This window comes from Accipiter gentilis, chromosome 1, assembly GCF_929443795.1.
Source record: "Accipiter gentilis chromosome 1, bAccGen1.1, whole genome shotgun sequence".
Lineage (NCBI taxonomy): Eukaryota > Metazoa > Chordata > Aves > Accipitriformes > Accipitridae > Astur > Astur gentilis.
The window spans coordinates 53,417,281-53,437,116 of NC_064880.1; the positions used below are offsets into that span (position 1 = coordinate 53,417,281).

General features: G+C 39.1%; 1 protein-coding gene across 5 annotated transcripts in view; it reads right to left on the bottom strand.

Moving 5' to 3' along the window:
* Nucleotides 1-963: 963 nt before the first annotated feature.
* Nucleotides 964-19,836, bottom strand: part of CACNB4 (calcium voltage-gated channel auxiliary subunit beta 4) — a 109,975-nt gene continuing 91,102 nt past the window's right edge. For 2 of the 5 annotated variants that reach the window (XM_049805554.1, XM_049805562.1), the window contains 4 exons: nucleotides 19,104-19,255; nucleotides 17,480-17,575; nucleotides 11,906-12,091; nucleotides 964-7,866 (listed from right to left, as the gene is read on the bottom strand). In XM_049805554.1, the coding sequence (XP_049661511.1) occupies nucleotides 7,606-7,866; nucleotides 11,906-12,091; nucleotides 17,480-17,575; nucleotides 19,104-19,255 (695 nt within the window). In that variant the 3' untranslated portion in view covers nucleotides 964-7,605. The other 3 variants (XM_049805571.1, XM_049805578.1, XM_049805587.1) reach the window with 3 other exon arrangements.

Below are 19,836 nucleotides of genomic sequence, written 5' to 3' on the forward strand. Positions count from 1 at the left end.
CCAATGTTAATCACACGCAACAGGCAACTTACCTGGCAAATGTATTTGTGTCCTTCAAAGGCAGGCGCTCGACAGAAACACCGAGGAAGCAAGCACGCTGTGCAACCGGCTCTCGCAGGCACTGCAGGCCTGGAGAGATGCGAGAGGGACGCCCCAACGGGTGAAATGTGCCTGAGCCCTGCCAACGGCCACCACCGCTCTCCCCTCCGGCACAAACCCGAGAAGAAGGGCAGCAGCACGGGGAACCCAGCAGCACAATGCCCTTGCTGGTCTGGTAGGGCTCAAGATAACCCCGTGCTGCTGTAGAGCTGGTTTGGTCCCCTGCTGCCGTACTGAGTTTGAAAGCACTGTACCTCCATTTTTTTTGACAATCACAGCATCTCTGTTAGGTTGCTGGTTCCTGTTATTCACTCTCTGGAAGAGGCAACATGGAACTCCCTGCTAGAGGCAGCATCTTTCAGTGCTTTCTTGTTTTCAGGATACTATGAACAGCATTTCATTTTCTTTTAATTATTCGTTAGATCCTTAATACCTCACATCATTCCGATACTTGTTTCTGTCTAGGAACCAATTTTAAATTAGTATGAAATCATATTCAGGACCAGATCCAAGGACCATTAATGTTCGTGAGAATCCTCCAACTGAGCAGTTGGCTGGAAGTATTTTACTTCTCGATGCAACAGTAAGATGTTACATATATTTATGTATCTCTGAGCTGCAGCTATTTAAGAGCAGATAGATTTAAAAATAAACATCATTCATTTCACAGACCAGATGCATCTCCTTCTTCGGAATCTCATTAATTTTTACTAAAAATGCTAACACGTGAAGCTGCTGCCAAAAGCTATTAGCAAACAATAAAAATACCCCAACACTGAACGGCTTCCTCAAGTGACTCTTCTGAGCTTTTTTCCAATCTGGAGTGCAGAATAGAAAGAAACTTAAAAGACTTTTAAACGGTTTATAGTTTTTTCATTTATTGTAGAAAAGTTATTGTAATGCAGTTCATTTTTGTACACCTAAAGTCCATAAAACAAATCCATAGAAATGAGGATACTATCAGCATGCAGTCTGCATTTTCTTTTTTAAATGATTCTGATCACAAAAATAACAACACTTTTTTTTTCTTTCTTTGAAAGCCACTAAAAGCAGAGGGAGAGCAAAGCATGCAACACTGTACACATTTGCATAGTATATTTTACCCAGCATGCCTTGTAGAATGCTACACATACAGTAACTACAGAAGTAAAAACAGAAAGGGGCAAATCAGCAGAAAACACGAATTTGTGGTTTTGGGTTTTTTTTGGGGGGTTTGTGTTTTTTTAATTAGTAAAGGCAGTAATGTCTTTACCAGTGTGACTCTGAACTGGGTCCCAGTGAGGCTGGAGGTAGCACTGCCATGCTGTCACTGGGAACCAGTTTGGGTGAGAAACAGAGATCTTCTGGGATCTGAGAAGCCCAAGGTCCGTAGTGTGCAGTTTGAATGGCTGTTTTCATCTTCTTTCTTCACCCCTCTATTTCTGCAGGCATACATACAATTTGCATTTTGCTTGATTCTCTTCCTATGCTGTTCTTGTACAACATCACTGACTTTCTCTCTCCCTGCAGGAGAAGAGAATCGGGCGTGTTTCAAATGTAAATACACCTTGGGCCTAAGCATGCATTCCTGAAGCTTACTTTCCTTTACATTTTAAATTCTCAGCAATATCAGTGGAAGTTTTGGGTGGACTCGTCCACAGCTCTGAGGGTGTAACATCCTTCTCTCCCCCACCTCCCCGTCCCTATACACGAAAGCAAGTAGCTCTGTAGCCCCAAGAACTTATTTACTGGGAGTGTTTCATTCCCGACCTTGGGCTAGTAGTGTATTCATGGTATATTCATCAGTCATATGCCAAAATCTATACATTGACCAAAATTAGAAGTTATTAATATAATTTCAGCTTTGAGGAGGAAATTAGCAGAAATGAACGCAGGGGACTTTCTGATCTTAAAAGGTTGGGGTTTTTTTTTCATGAATTAATATGGAAGGAATACAAGTTATTGAAAAACCAATCACATATGCAAAATGCAAGGCTTAGAAATAAACTGCTGAAGTATCAGACAGCAAGTTAAGCTGATCAAAAATGCAATAAATCACTGACGCTGGATCAAAAATTTACCCCTTTTTTGCAAAAATACAATGCCAAATGCAATAGTGGAATTATTGTAAATTTGTGCTATTACAAATGTGCTTCTTTTCCCTTGCTCTGTTTTTACATCATTGGCAAAATATATTATTCTGTACTGTACAATATATTTTCTCACTGTATTGATTTTCTACTGCTTATACAGAGTAGAAGCAATATCAAAGGGGACTGTGGCATTGAATTTAATTACATTTTGTTTTTCAGGAAATATTGATAAGGCATATGATAATCAGTATGTGTCATTTATGGTCAGACCTTGCAAATACTGACTTTTGGAGAAGACAGTAATAAACACTGTGTCCAGTAGCAGGTGTCTGTAGGATCTAGTCCAGAAAGTAACTCACTGCCAAGGAAGTTGAGGGGAAAAGGCAAGTCGACTAAACATCACCGAGACCGAGCCAGTGCTACTCCCAGTTTCACCGCTTTCAAAGGAATAAAGGACTGACACACCCTTATTAACATTTTAAAATGATTTCTACCTTCTCCCAACATTCTCTCTATGGATTCAATTACAGTACTTCTCTTGACTTCTTAAATGGATTCCACAAATAATGAGAGAGATCTTAACACAAATTTCAATACTAACTAACATTTTCAGCTCGTTCTCCAAGTTAATTCCCTACATATATTTTACAACATTATTAAAATGTATCTTTATTTTTAAAGACATACCTTTATTTTTCTATATGAAATAAATCAGACTTGAATAACAATCTAACAAAGGTTATTCAAATGAAGACTCTTCAAATAATATACTGTCTTTTGGCATCATTTTAAAGATAGTGGGAACTTAATTTCCCCAGAGTTAAAATTGGCTACACTGCAGTATCTTGCAGTCTTTTTACTCTTTGTAGAACCACTATTTGAGGGAATGAGGGGTAACTGCATCAAAACGCATGGTAGTAGAACCCCCTGTATCCAAACCTGTATTAATACCAACTGGGGTAATATAACCCTATTTTTGCTTTAAAAATAAATTAAGACTATGGAATCAAGGACAGGCTTCAGAAGCACTTAATTTGTAAAACAAAAATACAGCAGAGGACACGTTTAATACACTCCTAAAGAAAAAGTGACTAATGAAAGCCCTAACTTATTCAAATCAGTATGCTATAAAGTAACAGTATTAGCAATATTATTCTGAGAATGGTAATGTCAGTAAAGATATGAGATTCTGGGGCATTTCAGAGAAGTCTACGGTATTGAGACCAAACTGAATTCAGAAGATCTGCAGTCAAACTGAAATTGAAGCTATGGGCCTACGCACATCCAGGGGAACCACCGTCATCTTGTTATTCCTACGGCTACCTTTCCTTTCCTCCTTTTTGTAATTTTCACTCTCTTAAGTACGTATTAAACATTATTTTAAAAGCAAGGAGCACAAAAGATTAAACCCCCAAATACCAACTTCAGAAGCAGCTTTCAAACCTGGAGAAAACACAGTAAAACGCTTTTCTATTTGCAGCAAACCCAACACTAACACTGTGAGGACGATCACTGCAAACGTGTCCGCCAAGTCACAGAGCCACCTCCAATCCCAAGCACACTTAATTTATCTGGGTCCATCAGAGTTAAGTCAAAAAGACACGGTATTAGAAGCAGGCTGAGTGCCCAGTAGCTGAGAAGTAGTGTGATTAGCAAGAGGTAACAGCACTCGCTTCAGAAACTGCTCTTGCTGATCAAGTACAAAATCAGGGGCACCACCCGATTTCCATGGCAAGATGTTTTTTTCAGGATAAAATCTAGGTGTGGGGCCATACTGCACTATCAATTCTCAAGCAGAGGAACCGATTTTTGCCAGACTGACCTGTTTAGAACATGATCATCTAATTTGGCCCATTGTTTATAAACTAGAAACTGTTATACAACAGCTTTAGTTGCATTCCTTTAAACATTAACTGCATAATATACTCGAGTTAGAATCAGTTGCGAGTTGCACATCCCACGGGATAAATCTTCATCTATGGAACTAGTAAAAGAACCTGTACATCTGCTAAATACAACTTGTCAAAGTATTTTAAATTAAAAGTTTAACAATTAATTGTCTTTAAAGTGGCTTCAGGATTGTTAAAGTACCTTGTTCATTCATTCGTGAACATATGAATGCACTGAAATATACTGTCTTTAAGATATTACGATTGTTGTTACCACCTTTATTGGTTAAATGGTCATCAATCCAAAAGTGTCCTAATGAAAAACTCAGATAACAGCAACAACAACAAAAACTTTAAAAAATTGGGTTTTTAGAAACATTTCTAAAATCCTTTGTATAAGCCAGAGCTTAGGAACAGAACTCCGATCTTTTTAATAATATTTTAATAACAAGAAGAAATCGTACGAGGACTGCAAAATTAGTCTTACTCGTATTCATTCAGGAATACATGAACTTCACAATTTTATATAGCGCCATTGCATAATAAATCACAACACAGCTGGCTAGCATTGCTGAAGTTCTAATGCAAATACTATGAGTTAGCATGTCCTCATCAACATTGCAGCTTTTACTGATTACCATGTTTCCTAAAAATAATTTACTTTTTAAAATAAAAGAGTTCCCATAGCTTGTATCTAGAATAAAGTAATAATCTATTAGCATGTTCGGTATATTTGTACTTAAAGATATATCTATCTTCAAAGAATTAAAAAACCAGCAAGCAAGGAAACCTGCTGGATCACTTGTAACTGGTTTCTTATATTAAAATGGAATGGGCAATGGGAGAGGAGAGAGTAAACTAATTACATACAAGAGTAAAGTAAACTTAAACCCACATAATAAAGGAACTCAATGTGGTCTTTCAAGACAATACATGACTTCCTTCACAAGCTTGTTTTTATTAGAACAAAGAAAAGTAGTTTTGGCACTTCAGATGCTGCAGGTGATGGAATTTGTGCATACGTGTTGTGTAGATCTTTCCCTTTACTAGCATGACATGGAAGACTTAAAAACAAGGCTCCAAAAGGCTCTAAATGACATTTTTGTCTAGGAAATGATAAAGCAGTAACCTTGTTTACTAGAAAATATATGTAGGTGCTTCGCAGCTACCTGCCATTAAAATGCAAATATCTTCAAGCAGTTAAATGATCTGATCCCTAATGCTACTACAGAATAAAGATAAACAGCTGTCTAATCTAGGTTTATACATCTCAGTGCATCCTTTGCAATTAATACTTTAATGCACACAAACAAGAAACTTATTAAAGCTTATAGAAAAAATGTTTTGCCTAATGCCTTCTTTCTCATGCAGGTATGTGTGCTGTACATGTAACGAAGACTTGTAAAAATTACTGGAGAATGCTCCACTGTGCTATAGCAGACAATATTAGAGAAGGCAGCTGAAGCTACCATTCCCAGACCAGATCTTGCCATGCCTTCTCAGCCTAAATGCTCGTTTGGAATCTGCAGGCATTCAGCCTGAGAAAATCAAACAGGATCAGGTCTGTCATATCCATTCTTAACTCTGTTACTCCAATGGATGCAGATATTTTCCTTTTTTTTCCTCGGTAACTGGCCCATTCGAATCATCTAGTGGTGTTGAAGGCTGCCTTTCAGGCAGTGAAACTGTTTAAAAAATCAATCATGCATCCGCAATCTTTTAATGCTGCTAGAGATGTACATCATTTTTGGTTGTACCAGATACGAGATGAATTACTTCTCCCATTGTTAACATCAAGAAGATAACCAGACTCGGCAGTGGTGAAAAATACCAGTGATCTTTGCTAACTGGTCCAGAAAGTAGAAGAAACCGTAATATTCAGGAAATTCATTTAGTGCTACATACTTTTAAAGCCTACTTTTAGCAGGCTTTGGGAAGAAAATAAGCAACTATAAAAGTTAATGATCCTCATTTTTGAAAAAACATAATGATGACGTGAACCTGCATAAAAAAAATGCATGTTCAGCATAGTTCTGTCAATTTTAGAAAATGCATGCAGTGGGGAATTTCAGGAGTCTCTGCTTAAAGACATTAGTGGGTTGTACAAAACGGTCAATTATGGTAAATTTTTCAGTCACATTGGATCTAAGGCTTCACTGATCATGTAAGACATAAGGTCCAAAAACATAAATTTATCTATTTGAAGAAACTGACGACTCAGTAGGTGAAAAGAAGTGATTGTTAGGAAGTAAGGCAGCAATATCTCCAAAGATTTATCATAGTTCTTTGAATCAAAACTATCAGCTCTACGACTTTACTGTAAGCAGATATTTTTCTCATACTCCATTTTTATTGCAAGCTAATTCTGACCAATATGTTATTTTAAGTGTTTATCTTTTACAAATATTTAACCCCACTCCCTTCCCTCAGATTTCAATACCGAAATTTGAACTGATCTTCTGGAGAGTTCTTGTGCGATGCTAGAATTTTCAGACATTCAAAGATGGATTTTGAAAGATGTAACGTATAAGTAGGTACTCAGGTGTACTGGAATGTAGGTACTCTACACACTGGGTAAGAAGAGTGTATTGTTTTCCATTTAAAAAGGCAGAATACTAAAAATGGGAAAAAAATATTATGTATCTATACACTAATGTTCCATTTGGGGAATACTAGCTGTGTTCAGGTAAACAAGAAAAAAAAAAAAGACTATTCTCAACCTCTAACCATACAAACTATTCTTAAGTTTGTTCATTTTCCTGTTTCTATTTCCCCTTATCCTGTCACAGTTCATCATTGCTGACCGCAACAAAAATGTCAGTACTAGCTAAACTAAAGAAATCATTTTGCTGCAACATTCATGCCAGGTCTAAAAATAATTTCAAACTGGAAAGTATTTTGTAACTGCTGCAATAATTTGTGATATTTGGCACTCTCAATAGTTTACATTTGATTTGTCTGAATAAGCCATTCTGGAAATAAGCAGTTAGAATAAATCCTTTTATTCTAACTTCAAATGTAAATTGAGCTTCCAGCAAACAAATACTGTAGCTGACTTTCTGGCTTCTAGTGGTTTGTAATTTTCAGATTTTTCATTTATATTTTTTTTCAATTGATTGCAACATGCTCAAGTCGACTTTCCAGTCAATTCACCCAAATTCCAACAGGAATTGGTTTATAAATTGGTTCCAACTGGAACTGGTCACTTGGAATTTCCAGCACAGGAAATTATGTTATAAGTGCCTTGATAAGTACCTAAATTACAAACGGATGTGTCTAATATCTAACGACAAGAAAAATTATGGCTATAAATGCAAATGCTGTACTAAAAAAAAACAACACCCAAAAACCAATCTATATGATCGGGCATAAACATAAGGGCATGGTAACTTTTTTTTGCCCCCTACTTAACATCAAATGACAGCAGAGTGCAACTTCAGTATAACTGCATTACACCTGCCAAATTAAGATGATTTTTTTTTTTCCTAGCTACGTTATGGCAAGTTATCAACTGATGAATACTATTTTTCCCCAGGTTCTTGAACTCAAAGCCTGTGTCGTGAATCATGGCTATATCCTCCAGGGGATCCTCGGTTCCTATGGGGTTTGTAAGTGTCCTGGTATGAGTCAGAGTATTCTTCTTCCACTAGAGGATAGTGATCTCGGCTGTGTTGGGAACTGGAAGACAAGCGGTTCCTGCTCTTCCGAGCCCTTTCATTGTGATAATTTTCATCTGAGGTCATTAGACTTCGTCGCTCAATTGGAGAGTTCTCTGTAGAATGGCTGCTGTGCCTCATACGCTGGCTCTACGAGTGCCAAAGAATCCAAGCATTAATACATACAAAGAGTATTTTACATTTTTTAGCTTGAGACTTATTCTGAGGTCTTTCAGAATCCATCCACTTTTGTGTTATTCATTTTATATTAAAGTCTGTATGCTACAGGAATGGGTTACAAGAATTGTCTGGTTCCTAGAGCTGAAAGCAGACCAAACACAGTATTACAATGTGTACCTTAAGGTATTCACCTTGTTAAATATCACAGGCCATTTAGCATGAAAAGTGAGCTGATGTATTCAGCATTTATCACTTTTCTCTGATCATGAACGTAACATTCATGCTTCTATTCTGCTTAGAAAATTTTGAGCATTGATTTATGTGGTTTTAGAAAACATCTGAAGATGTTTCTTGGATTTTTGGGGGTTTTTTTTTGTTTTTTTTTAAAGGTATAGCTCTAAGCCTTATTTAAAAACCTTCATATGACCAAACAAATGATGGACTCCTAACCAGGCAGCTAAGGGGTGGCTAAAATTATTAGACATGAACAAATTCTTTCAACTAAAACATAATAAATACTTTAAATATGTTGACAGAAAATCCTTCTCTAAGATAATTTATTAATTAAAAGGTTTAGCCTTTGCTATCCTCACATTCCCGTAATGATAATGTGCTACATTTGTCACATAAACAAAATTAGTTCATATTTTTTGCCAGTGAACTGGCACAATGAAGAAATACCCTAAAAAAAAATTTGTTTGCTGTCATCACACATTAAACCTCTCAAAAGTATACCCATCCGTACTCTCAGAACAATCCCGGTCAGTACTTTTCTTTCTCTAGATTACACACCCCATGTCATTCTTCTGATCCTGTAACTGCCAAGAGAATGCTGCCGTGACAGTTGCACTCTTATGGCCTCAGGTTCCTGCGCACAGACAGCATCGTCTGCTCCCCTCAGTTCTGAATTCTGGCCGATGTTCTCTGCGCTATAAAACCTTCCTCCTATTGCTACACCCTCTCTGTATGGCAACTGTTCAGCTGCATAATTTATAACAAAAGGCTTGTCTGCAAGGGGAAGTAACTGTGCAGATGGGTATACATTTACAGCACAGCAGATACGATGTCGTATCTCTTTGTGTGGATCGATGCTACCAAGGTTACTCACTGAGAGATTCCACATAACGAGCCGGTGTGGAAAAGGTGCCTCCTGCAGATTCACACACTCAGCTACTGGGTAGCAACTTCTACCACATTATCCCCAAGTTTTCCTTATAGCATCCTGCTTTAGTAGTGATTATATGTCAAAGTCCACATATTTTCTTCACAAATTATACTTCTCATATTTATTTGACCTAGACATGCAATTTTGGTATATAATCACCTAATCAGTTGCAACTTTAACTTTCTGTGCTCGCACCCTCTTATCTTCCCTCTTTACCTCTCTGGCTGCAACCTGCTCCTTTCTAGAAACCTTCCTGTTTCCCTGCCTCGATTGTGTAGTCGTTCTGATCCCGCTATTTACCTCCCGACAGGTGTAAGCATGGCATAAAACTGGTGTGGTTACGTGCTGGTCTTAAGCCCCAAATAACTTTTGATCCTGCAGTGCAATAGGAATGATAAGCTGCATTATGTTTTCTGCAGTAACAGACTTAAAATGCAAATCCCCTGGAGCCTAAGAAACACATATCCCCAAAACTTGGAACTATAGGATTTAAGTCCATTCTCTGAAATTAGACCAAACTGTATAGGTTTAGAGCTACCCAGGGATTATCTACAAATGCAAACAACTGGCCCATAGGAGTCAGCAATGACAAAATTTACTCTTCCTATTGAGGACTGCAAACACAGAGCTCAACATCAACATCTTCCCCTTTTTGGCAAGGTCATGACCAAGGATCAAATGACCACCAGCTTTGGCAGGTGTACCACACACAGTGTGATGGGATACAGCTGGAGCATGCTGTCACCTGTACCCTCCCTTTTACTCTGACTCTTCTGTATCTATGCCATTTAATTTCACCCTGCTGACCTTTGTGAAGCCCAAAGACTTAAGTTAAATCAGTAGTTTCGATCTTCAGTAAACTGAAGTCCAGGCCACAATCAAATAAAAAAGGAATACTCTCAAGTCCCAATTAGGTGAAGTATGTCCACATTGTCCCAGCAAATCTGTATCATTCTCAGGTGTGACTGTTACACGAGGCTCTGGGCTTTTGGTATTCAGCTCCCCAAGGTATCAGGCAAGAAGGAGTCACAAGGTCATAAGAAGTATAAATTCTTAATGTATCATAAGGACCTAAGCTAGTTTAATTCCTAGGATTTGCATGAGTGCTTTGTAATTACCGTACCACATCATTACAGTTAAAACTGATTCAAATCCTTCCGAAGGCTTGAATTAGTATAAAACCTCTAGGTGGATAAGCACTTCAGATGATGGAAGTCTTTACTGCAAGATAACCATGTAAAACACCAGAACTCTTTAAACGGGCCTGAACACTTAAGTGGCACTGAAAGCCAAATCCTTCAGTCTCTAGTTGGGCATCATTCACTCAGGGAGAAATTTACCCCTCTGCAGAGAACTAGCACCATTCAAGTCCCACCTAAGCCTTCACAATTAGGGTGAAGTGGGGATTAAGTGATGCATACCTTCAGCCAGCCCACTGCACAGGGGTGATTTTCATCTTCAGTGTGAGTTTTCCCTAAGTAAATGGAGCAACATTTCACAGTTACTGCTGGTGTCCATTGATCAGAGAGAAATAAATGCCTGAAAAAAATTCTGTGGATACACCCAGTTTTCAAAATGAAACTGAAGAGGTGAAAGTTCTGCAGATGGCACTTTATTGTCATGAAGGGATGGAAAACTGAAATTTTAAGGCAAGTGAAAATGGAAACAACAGTTTACATGTGCATGTTATTAGTAATAGAACAGTGCTTGTGCATTCAGCCAGTCAGGAAACAGTGGCTTACTGATCCTAATAAAATCAAGCACAGCATTAGAAATGTGAATATCAAGTATCATGCACCTTCAGTGAAGTGCAATTCACTCACAGAAAAAACAGCTTTATGTTAATTGAAAACACTGAACGATGCATCATTTCCTTAAAAATTGTTACCTGCTTCCAGATACTCTACAAGCAGAACAGAGGTTACATTTGTCAGGTGAATTATTCATTAAATGTAATTTGCTCAACTCTATTTTTGACAGACATTAGAAAGTGCACACTCCTAGAAAGTCACACACATACAGAACTCCTTCTGAAACTTTCAGACTTAGAAGTTCGCTGCAATCCTGATCTTCTCAAGCATTCATAACTATTAATAAAAAACATTTTCTGTTTTCAAACTTAGTAAAGCACGTACTTCTCATTAAGGACTATTTACATGCCACGTTTGAAGTTTCAAAGTTCAGCCGTTTTTGAGCTATCCCTGTGGAAAAAAATGGTCAGAATTTTTTTGAATGGGTAAAAAAAAAAATGTATTTTATTCACACTCAAAGAACTCAAAAAGGTGAAGGCATTTTGCTGATACAAGAGACAAGCATGGAAGTTTTTCACCCAAAAGTGAATGTTTTGTGAAGTTATGAGGGTAGAAATAAAAGGGATCATTACAGACACTGTTCTGCATTCTTAAATACAGTAGCTGTTAGCTCAACTGCTGTGACACACTGTACATGCGTATTCTCAATCTTACAAGGTCTCATTTGCAGTGATGTTTTTTCCAGGTTAAAAAAAGGCCGTTTTCTAATATGGCTACAATACCACTTAACAGAGTGTCATTTAACTCTTCCTCAAGAACTCACTCCTTGCCAGAAAATTTATGGCCATTTTACTTCCCATTAAAGAGCAAGCAGAGCAGTCACAGTGCTTCAGCACTCAGCTGACTAACTGCTTCTTCACCGGTTACAGGCCTTAGCTTGCCTTCTTACTGCTGGCAGTAGCCAAACAGTGAATAATAACTAACGAAGCAAATATAAGTTAAGCTATATAAGACATATTACACTATTTTCCCACAGATTAAAAAACCGCACCTGATCTGCACTGGTGTTTGGGGCTGAAATGTATTTTCATACCTGTAATCCAGAGATTGCAGCAGGATATGGTGAAAGTGCAGTGGATCCTAAATTTCGTCCAAGGAGAGGAGTCATGGGTGTGCTACTGGTGGTGTGAGTAGCACGCCAGTATGCCTCAAGATATTCTGCCAAGTGTTCGCAAGCATCTTCAAGCTGATTTTCATCCAAAATTACATCAAACATTTCCTGATCACAACAACAAAGTTTGGTTTGTTACAATGTTACTGATGAAAAGAAAGAGTTGTTTAACAATTCTCATCATGCTAATCCTTTAAAATTCAGTAAATAAGAATCACAGCATGGGATTGCAAAAGAAAGTTATACAAGTGGGCTTATAAGGTGATCAAAAGCCAAAGCTCTCAGAAGTCACTGTATCCTTTCAGCGAGGTTCACTAGACACTGCGTGAGCCCTACCATGCTCAAAGGCACAAGACTCCTTTAATGAATTTATTTTGCTCTAAGATAGGAACTGAAGCTAGGTGTCAGAGTAACCCAGGGGTGCTTTCCATTGGTTTTGGACCCACGGCCTCATGCATACTCTCATCCTAATTGTGAACACATTTCCAGAGTGACGATGCCCCTAAAACCACCTCCGCTTCAGTGAACGCAGGGTGCATTTCTGTTAGCAGCAGTATTTCTGCTTCTGCATCCAGCCGTTCAGATACTTACAGCGGGCAATTCTGCAGAGACTATCTCCATGCACTGTTTTTTAACTACCTTCATTTATGCCTATCTGGATAGTCTTACCTATCTGTTCTCAAATCTGCAAGACCATGCAGGTACGACCTCTTTCCCTGTAAAAATCTGTTTACCAGGGGGACAGTACCTGACCATTAGTGCAGGTCCTGGTACTTGCCTCAGACCTGCTCACCGTGCAATCCACAGAGAGGCTATTTACCAGTGAACGGGGAAGGAATTCAAAGCCATGTGGCTTCTGTGCTACCCAAGAAGTCAAAGGGACACTCTGCAGACAATGTTTTTAGATTTTCAGCATAACGAGTGCTGATAACAAAGAGCTGATAATAAACCGAGTCCCTCAAGAGAAATTTATACATATTTTCAGCAGTAAAATTTTGCACCTCAACTTTAATCTTAACTCACGCCTTAGTGGAAAAAAAATATTGTGAAAATAACACAGGAAATGAAAATACGTGCAGGTGTTGCAAGTGTTCAGAGTAACCGATACAAACCACAGGCTGCTTTTCCTCCATGCATATTTACAGATCTATCCAAAATACATAAAGCTGACATCTACAGAATAAGATATAAAACTGCATGATGAATTCATCATAAATCTTGGTCATGCATCTACCTTCCACCCAGAAGTCTGGTCCAGAACTTACTTTAATACTAAAGCCTTTTTATTTAGTTTTTAATTTATTCTCTCTTACCAGCACAGTAGAGAAATGTTTCCTCCTCTGTCAGCAAGTATGAAGTTTTCTTCTAATAAGAATACTCCTAACACTATATCCTTTGGTCAAATTGTGTTTATTGCTGCTCATTTTGCTCCTCTATTTATCTATACCCTTTAGACCCTCCTTTGCTATTTAAACACATGTTGATAGACTACATACTCCATTATATCACTCACATCATCATTTGTGGAAGAAGTAATTCAAACGTAGTTAAGTTAGGAAATAAAAGAATGTGGTTTGCTTACACATACTCTGCTTAGGAAAAGAAATTAAAATACTACACTTGGAATATAATACGTGTTTTTGTAAATAAAAATGAATATTGTCACTTTCTGGTCTGCGACTATTAAGCAGTTCTGCTGCGCTGCTCAGAGCAATTCTGGCTGTCCGTACAAAACTCAACTTTGCAGGTTGCAAGGTAATTCTGTCTCAAGGCATGTTTTCAGCTGCATGGGGTTTTAGCAGCAAGCAGGTCAATGACTACTCTTCCAACACCCTCCAACCTCCTCCTGCTAAACTAGGGAACTGTTTCTCAAGTTTCTTTTTAACCTGGATCAGTTGATTTAGGGAGCTTACAAAATGCTGTATTGGCTTAACTGAGCGTGCTGCAAAGTGGAGGTAAGACAAAGACCTTGGAGATGGAAATTCCAGTACTGCTGCCTACAGCTTCCTTTCTTAACGGAGTAAAGCTTCATGCACTTCTAAGAAATGCACAGCTAATACTCTAGCTAACATACCTAAACCACCCAGCTCTGTGACCGTAAGTAGCTTCATGTGGCGTTTTGACAGTGATCTCAATTAAATTGCATTTAGGGAGAAAGAACTTTTAACAGTTGCAGTAGTACTGTCACCTTTTTAACAGTTAACTGTAAAATAACACTAGGACTGGTAACGGTGAGCCTCTCAGGCTGTCATTTGAAGGTCACCTGGAAAAACTGCAAAGCTGGCAAGATCCTGATTCCAGGGCTCTACAGTGTTTTACAGGGAAAATGAATTACAGAGAAAGCACTCAGGTTTTTTTCTTGCATTTAATAGTTCTGCTCATAGCTAACGTGTGTTCGTTCTATTTCTGTGTATTTGGGAGGAAAGAACCTTTTAAGGGGATCCTCCTTTGCAAGTGTCATGGAGTAAAGCAATTTTCCCAGTTTTCCTTACAATTAATTTTATTCACCGCAATGTTTTCTTACAACATGCGTACAATAGTTACCATATGAGCATTTCCATATACTAGTACTTCTTAAGTGATACACATTAACGCAGTGGTCTTTCCTGAAGAGAAGATAAAATTAGTTGCTACTGTCCTCTGCTATTTCTTTTAGTTTACTACACAACCACTGTGAAATACTCTAGGTGCATTACCCCACGTTAGCAACACAAAACAAAATGGTCACGACTACAGAGGCATCCTCCTCACCCACAGGAATGCTTGGGAGAGGGAGTGTGAAAGGGACTGAGCCGCAAGCATAGCCCAGAGTTAGTACAGCTAAGGGCAACCCCAAATTCCATCTTACTCTCTGAGCTCAGGGAAGGTGAGCTCAGGCTCTGGGGGAAAAGGTGCCCCAGACAGAACTGCAAGGCTGGAGGTGTACCTGAGAAGGAGGAGGAATTTGAACTTGTAGATATATCTGGTGTACTGGCTATTTTTAATAATACCAACGCATTTTACTTCCGCTAGAGTATAATTTCTGGTATTTTTTAGGTTATATCGAATGACCAGAGGGATATGTACCCTCTTTTGGCATTGGCATGAATCAAAAAGTTTAAAAAAAAATAATCATAATGAACTGTATATGACTAGTGTATTTAAAGCTGTACGGTTAGTACAGTTCATGTTTCTTTGGGCCATATAATGTTCCTGCTTAACAGAGTCATGGAGTGATAGGCACGCTTAGCACTGGCTTGAGCAGCATCAGTGAAAGATTAGCAAGGAATTAATAATGAAAGCAGTTCCTGAACTTAAATATGCCAAAAAAGACAGCTATTTTTAAAATGTCTAGACATACAGCACCATCTGATTACTTAAGGCTGGCTCTCAGCAAATGAAAAAAAGTGAGGGTTTTATGGTTTTCAAGTACCTTCACTTTAAACAAATACTCCTCTTGCAGGAATTTGAGCTGCAAAACAGATGAAGCAGGTCACAGTGCAGAAGACAAGATAGCAGGGTCTTTGGTCTTAGCAGTATACTTTTACTCAATTAAATAATGGATCAACTTGGTACTTTAATTTAAACTTAACCAAGACTGTCATCTCCCTTCAGGTGCTCTAAGTGAGCAATAACTTTCTTGAAATCAAGCAATGCAAAACTAATCAGACGGTTTCTGCAGAAGGCTGTTGTGCAAGTCAGAGCGGAAGGCAGCCTCTAAGTACGGTCACATGTTTGAAATCTGGATACCCGAAATTTGGAAATATTTTTCTTATCCAGATGGGGTCTCACTTTGTTGCCTTAGGCAACAAAATACAGTTACAGGATTGGGTGTTAAGGGAGAGTTTACTGGATCCTGGGGATGGACAATCTAAGTGCCACGATGCAACGAACAAGCTACAATGCGCATCTTGCTGCTGCACGCTCTATTTCAATCAACACAGCTACTTGCCTCATTTCAACTGATGTGAGCAAACCTGAGCGGAATAAGAGGAAACCACTGTATAAAGAGCAAACAAGGCTGTAAAACATGCACGGGCTTCTCTGTGCAGGTGGAAAAATAAATACTCCTTTCAAATGTGAACAATGTGCAGCAGATTGTTCTGTGTGTAAGCTCAGTGACAGCTTGGTGTAAATACCACAAGCCGTATTCAAACAGGTGCAGGTGCAACTCCATTTAACTTGGCTCACACTCATTAAGTGTTAGGAAGCTATATACTCTCTTTATAGAAATTATTTTGTACTACAGAAAAGTGTACAATTTTGTTTTAGTTGATAGCACCTGAATGGCTCACAGGAATTCTCTGTCATCATTTTAAGAGATAACAATTCAGTAGAAAATTACAGGGGTGAAACATAATACAGCTGAGCTCTCCAGAAGAACTCGAGATGGCTTGAACATCTTTCAGTGCTGCTTGAAGTGGAGAACAAGGATGAGACAGGGAGCAAAGTGATCTACAGTTACTGTAACCAGAAGCTTACAGGTCTTTACAGTACCACCACCAGCTGGGTGTATGTACAGTCATCATCTATGACTTTTGACAGCTGGACATCTGCAAGTGGTGCTGATGGGGCAAGAGGGACAGCAGGAGGGCGGCTGCGAAACTCACACCCGCCAGGGAAACAGCAGGCTGCCTGGGGCATAGTGGGCACTGCAAAAAGTGTAACTGGAGAAATCGAGATACACCCACGCGCCCACACACACACCACTACCAGCACTTTTCTGCACTATTTAAATTCTTGCTCTGTATCAGGCATAGAAGGAATTTGAATATGATCTCTCATTCTGGACGCATTCTTGAACCATTCTGCTTTTAGATAAGGAGGACAGAAACTTCAGTCAAACCTATTACCTTTTTTTCCCCTGCCTTCTAACATTTCAGTGTGAATCTAGCCTGAACATACACCTGTGCACAGCACCTGCCTGCCTAATCAGCTATCCAGGACCTCTGCTCCTTAAGCAGCAGGTTATTCAAGGTGAGTATCAGCATCTTTGATAAAATGGTCAGTGAGCAGTGACTGTGCCCCGATGAGGTAACTGGAATGGCTTGCAGGCACTGCTGCGTCAGAAGGCTCGGGAATCACATGCATGCCGACACACGACTCACACCGTACAGACGGTGGGTCTGGACTCACTATGAAGCTGATGGAAAGTCCTCTGCAGCCTCTTCTCAAACCAGGATTCTAAGACTTTGGCCCTTGGTGACCTTAAGATAGCACTGCTCCACAAATGACGTAATTTGCTAATGAGCTAGTAGATCAGTTTTACCATACACGTCATTTTTGACCTGTCACCTTGCCAAAGATCATAACAAGCCCAGGACGAGTGATAATCAGGATGAAACCATCAAACAACTTGTTTCTTAGCAATAAAAGCTGATCGAGGGTTGCAATTGCAGGGCTGTCTGAATCGCCATAAAGTGATAACATATGAACTCAGCTATAATCAAGGACGAACACAGCAGAAATCTTTAAAGCTCCACGTATCAAGTTCTTTAGCCTTTCTTCTGTACTTACTGGTGGGCATTGTGCAAGTTTATCCGCTGCCACCAACTGAACATTCAAGTGTTTACTTTGTGACTTTCCTCTAGATTTAATCAGTCGCTGCAAAACCTGACAGAGGAAAAGAGGAAAATATGAGTTTAAGAACTGTGTATCTCCATAAAGCTCAGACTGACATCCCATTGGAGGATTACCAAGTTCAGAAGCTCTCCATTATATTTAACACAATGGATAAAATATTTTCCTTGAATATAAGCACAAATGTTTCTGATAGCCTCCCTGAAAGCTGTGCACATTTCCCTCTGCATCACATTTGATCCCTTGCAAATAATTCAAATGCAGTACAAATGGTGATTTTGCTTTATTCTGCTTGAAGTAATAAGTTATTTTTCACAAATGTCATGTTCTAGAGGACCACGAAAATTTTTTTTATATATATATACACACACACAGAATTATACTGGATTGCTGGATTGACTGTGGCACAACAGTAGCAGCATATTATGTTGTGTGGCAATAACGCTGTAACTTAACCTGTTCTGAGGTGCATTTTGGGTACAGAAGGTATTTTACACACACAGTTCATATTACTTTTTTTTCCCTTCCACTGTGTTCATTACTAGAATTTAAGAGGCAGAAAGTTAGGAATCCTAAATTATTTCTCTGTAAAGTTTCAAAGAAAATTAAAGGATCATAGAACAACAGAGTATTTTTTAAGTTGGAAGGACCTCCAGAGGTCTCTAGGCCAACCCCTCAATCAAAGCAAGTAAGGCCAGCTGGATCAGACTGCACGGGTCCTTGTTCAGCTGGACCTTCAGAACTCTATCCAGTTCTTCCTTTTTCCCCCATAGCAGCAGGTCCAGCAGAACCTCCCCCATCCCTTGCTGGTCACCTGCACCAAGAACTGGCACATAGCTCTCTGCAGATATCTCTGATGTGCCACAGCAGTCACTCCAGCAGGTGCTGAGCAGCATCCCACCATTGCTGTGCTGATTCCATGAAAACCAGAGTCTCTGTCATGACTCCAGGCCCCCTTCTGCACTAAGAGCCATGGTCACGGAGGGGTCTGTGCTGCACTCCTGAGCAATAATCGCATTCACACTCCATGGCAGGAGCTGGCCAGCACCCTGGCCACACTGGTCCAGACCCAGCTGTGGACGGTGTATGAACATGTCCCAGGTGGAAGCCACAGATAAAAGCAGACAGGCTTTGTTTGAGATCAACAGACAACCATCATTAACTGCCTGGGAAGCGGGCAAAGGGCTGGTTGTCTTCTCTGAAGCTCAGCCTAAGGTTAGGGCTTGCAGAGAGACAATCCACAACTTCAGCTGTGTTGGGGTAGGGGGGCTGCAAAGGGACTGCCAAGGGGAACTGAGAGCGATGGAAAGAATTTGCTCCTCAGGAATTTTTTTGTCTACTGAATTGGTGGGTGTCTTATCTAAAGCTCAGGTTAAGGTTTAGGGCAGAAAAAACAAATTGCATAAGACATTCCCTTGTCAAGCCCTTGATCTAAAAACTTCAATTTTTTTCTCTTCATCTCACTCCTAATTTCTTCAGGTGCAGATACCCCACTGCTCACTCCCACACTGCCCTCCAGGTCCCTCTGAAATGCACGTATTATAAGGGTGAGATATGTTACCTTTGGAGAAGACACTTTAACATGGACAATAATTGGTGCTAAAGATGTCTTGATAAGTTGTGCAGGGTGATTGATAGTGTCTGCATCTAGGACAACCAGTTGTAAGGACCTTGCCAGCTCAAAGATTCTTTCAATTTCACTCTGTACTTCAGCTAGTAAAGGAAAACAAAACAGGTGAAAGCCATTCATCCCCAAAATTACTTAGACAAAAATATCATCACCCATTTATTTTCATAGACATTCAGTATATGAACTCCATATGTGAATTAACGTAATTTCCATAGAATAAACTACTACTCAGACAGTTTTTAAAATAAGTATTACCTTTGAGACAATTCTGTTGCCTGAAAATACATAAGTACTATGGTCCTTTATACTATCAGTGTACTTAAACATTGGGTACAATTAAATGCATGTTTCTATTAACACAAAATAGAGTTAAGCATATTTTCCAAATCTGCTACACAGCTTATGAGTCGTAAGATTTTTTTATTTTAGACAGCAAGTGATGTATGGATATTTCTTAAAACTTCTTTTGTTCTCAGATTGTAATTCTGATTTAACTTAAACAAGAGCCTGTATGAAAAGCAGAACTGTGAGCCCCTAATTCTATAATCACAAAAAATTGTTTATGTTAAATAATTGACAGCATATTATTTAAAAAGACACTAATGGCAATGTTCACACTAAAGCACTTTTGTCTGAAGAAAAAGGAGATTTCTGTCCATGTAAA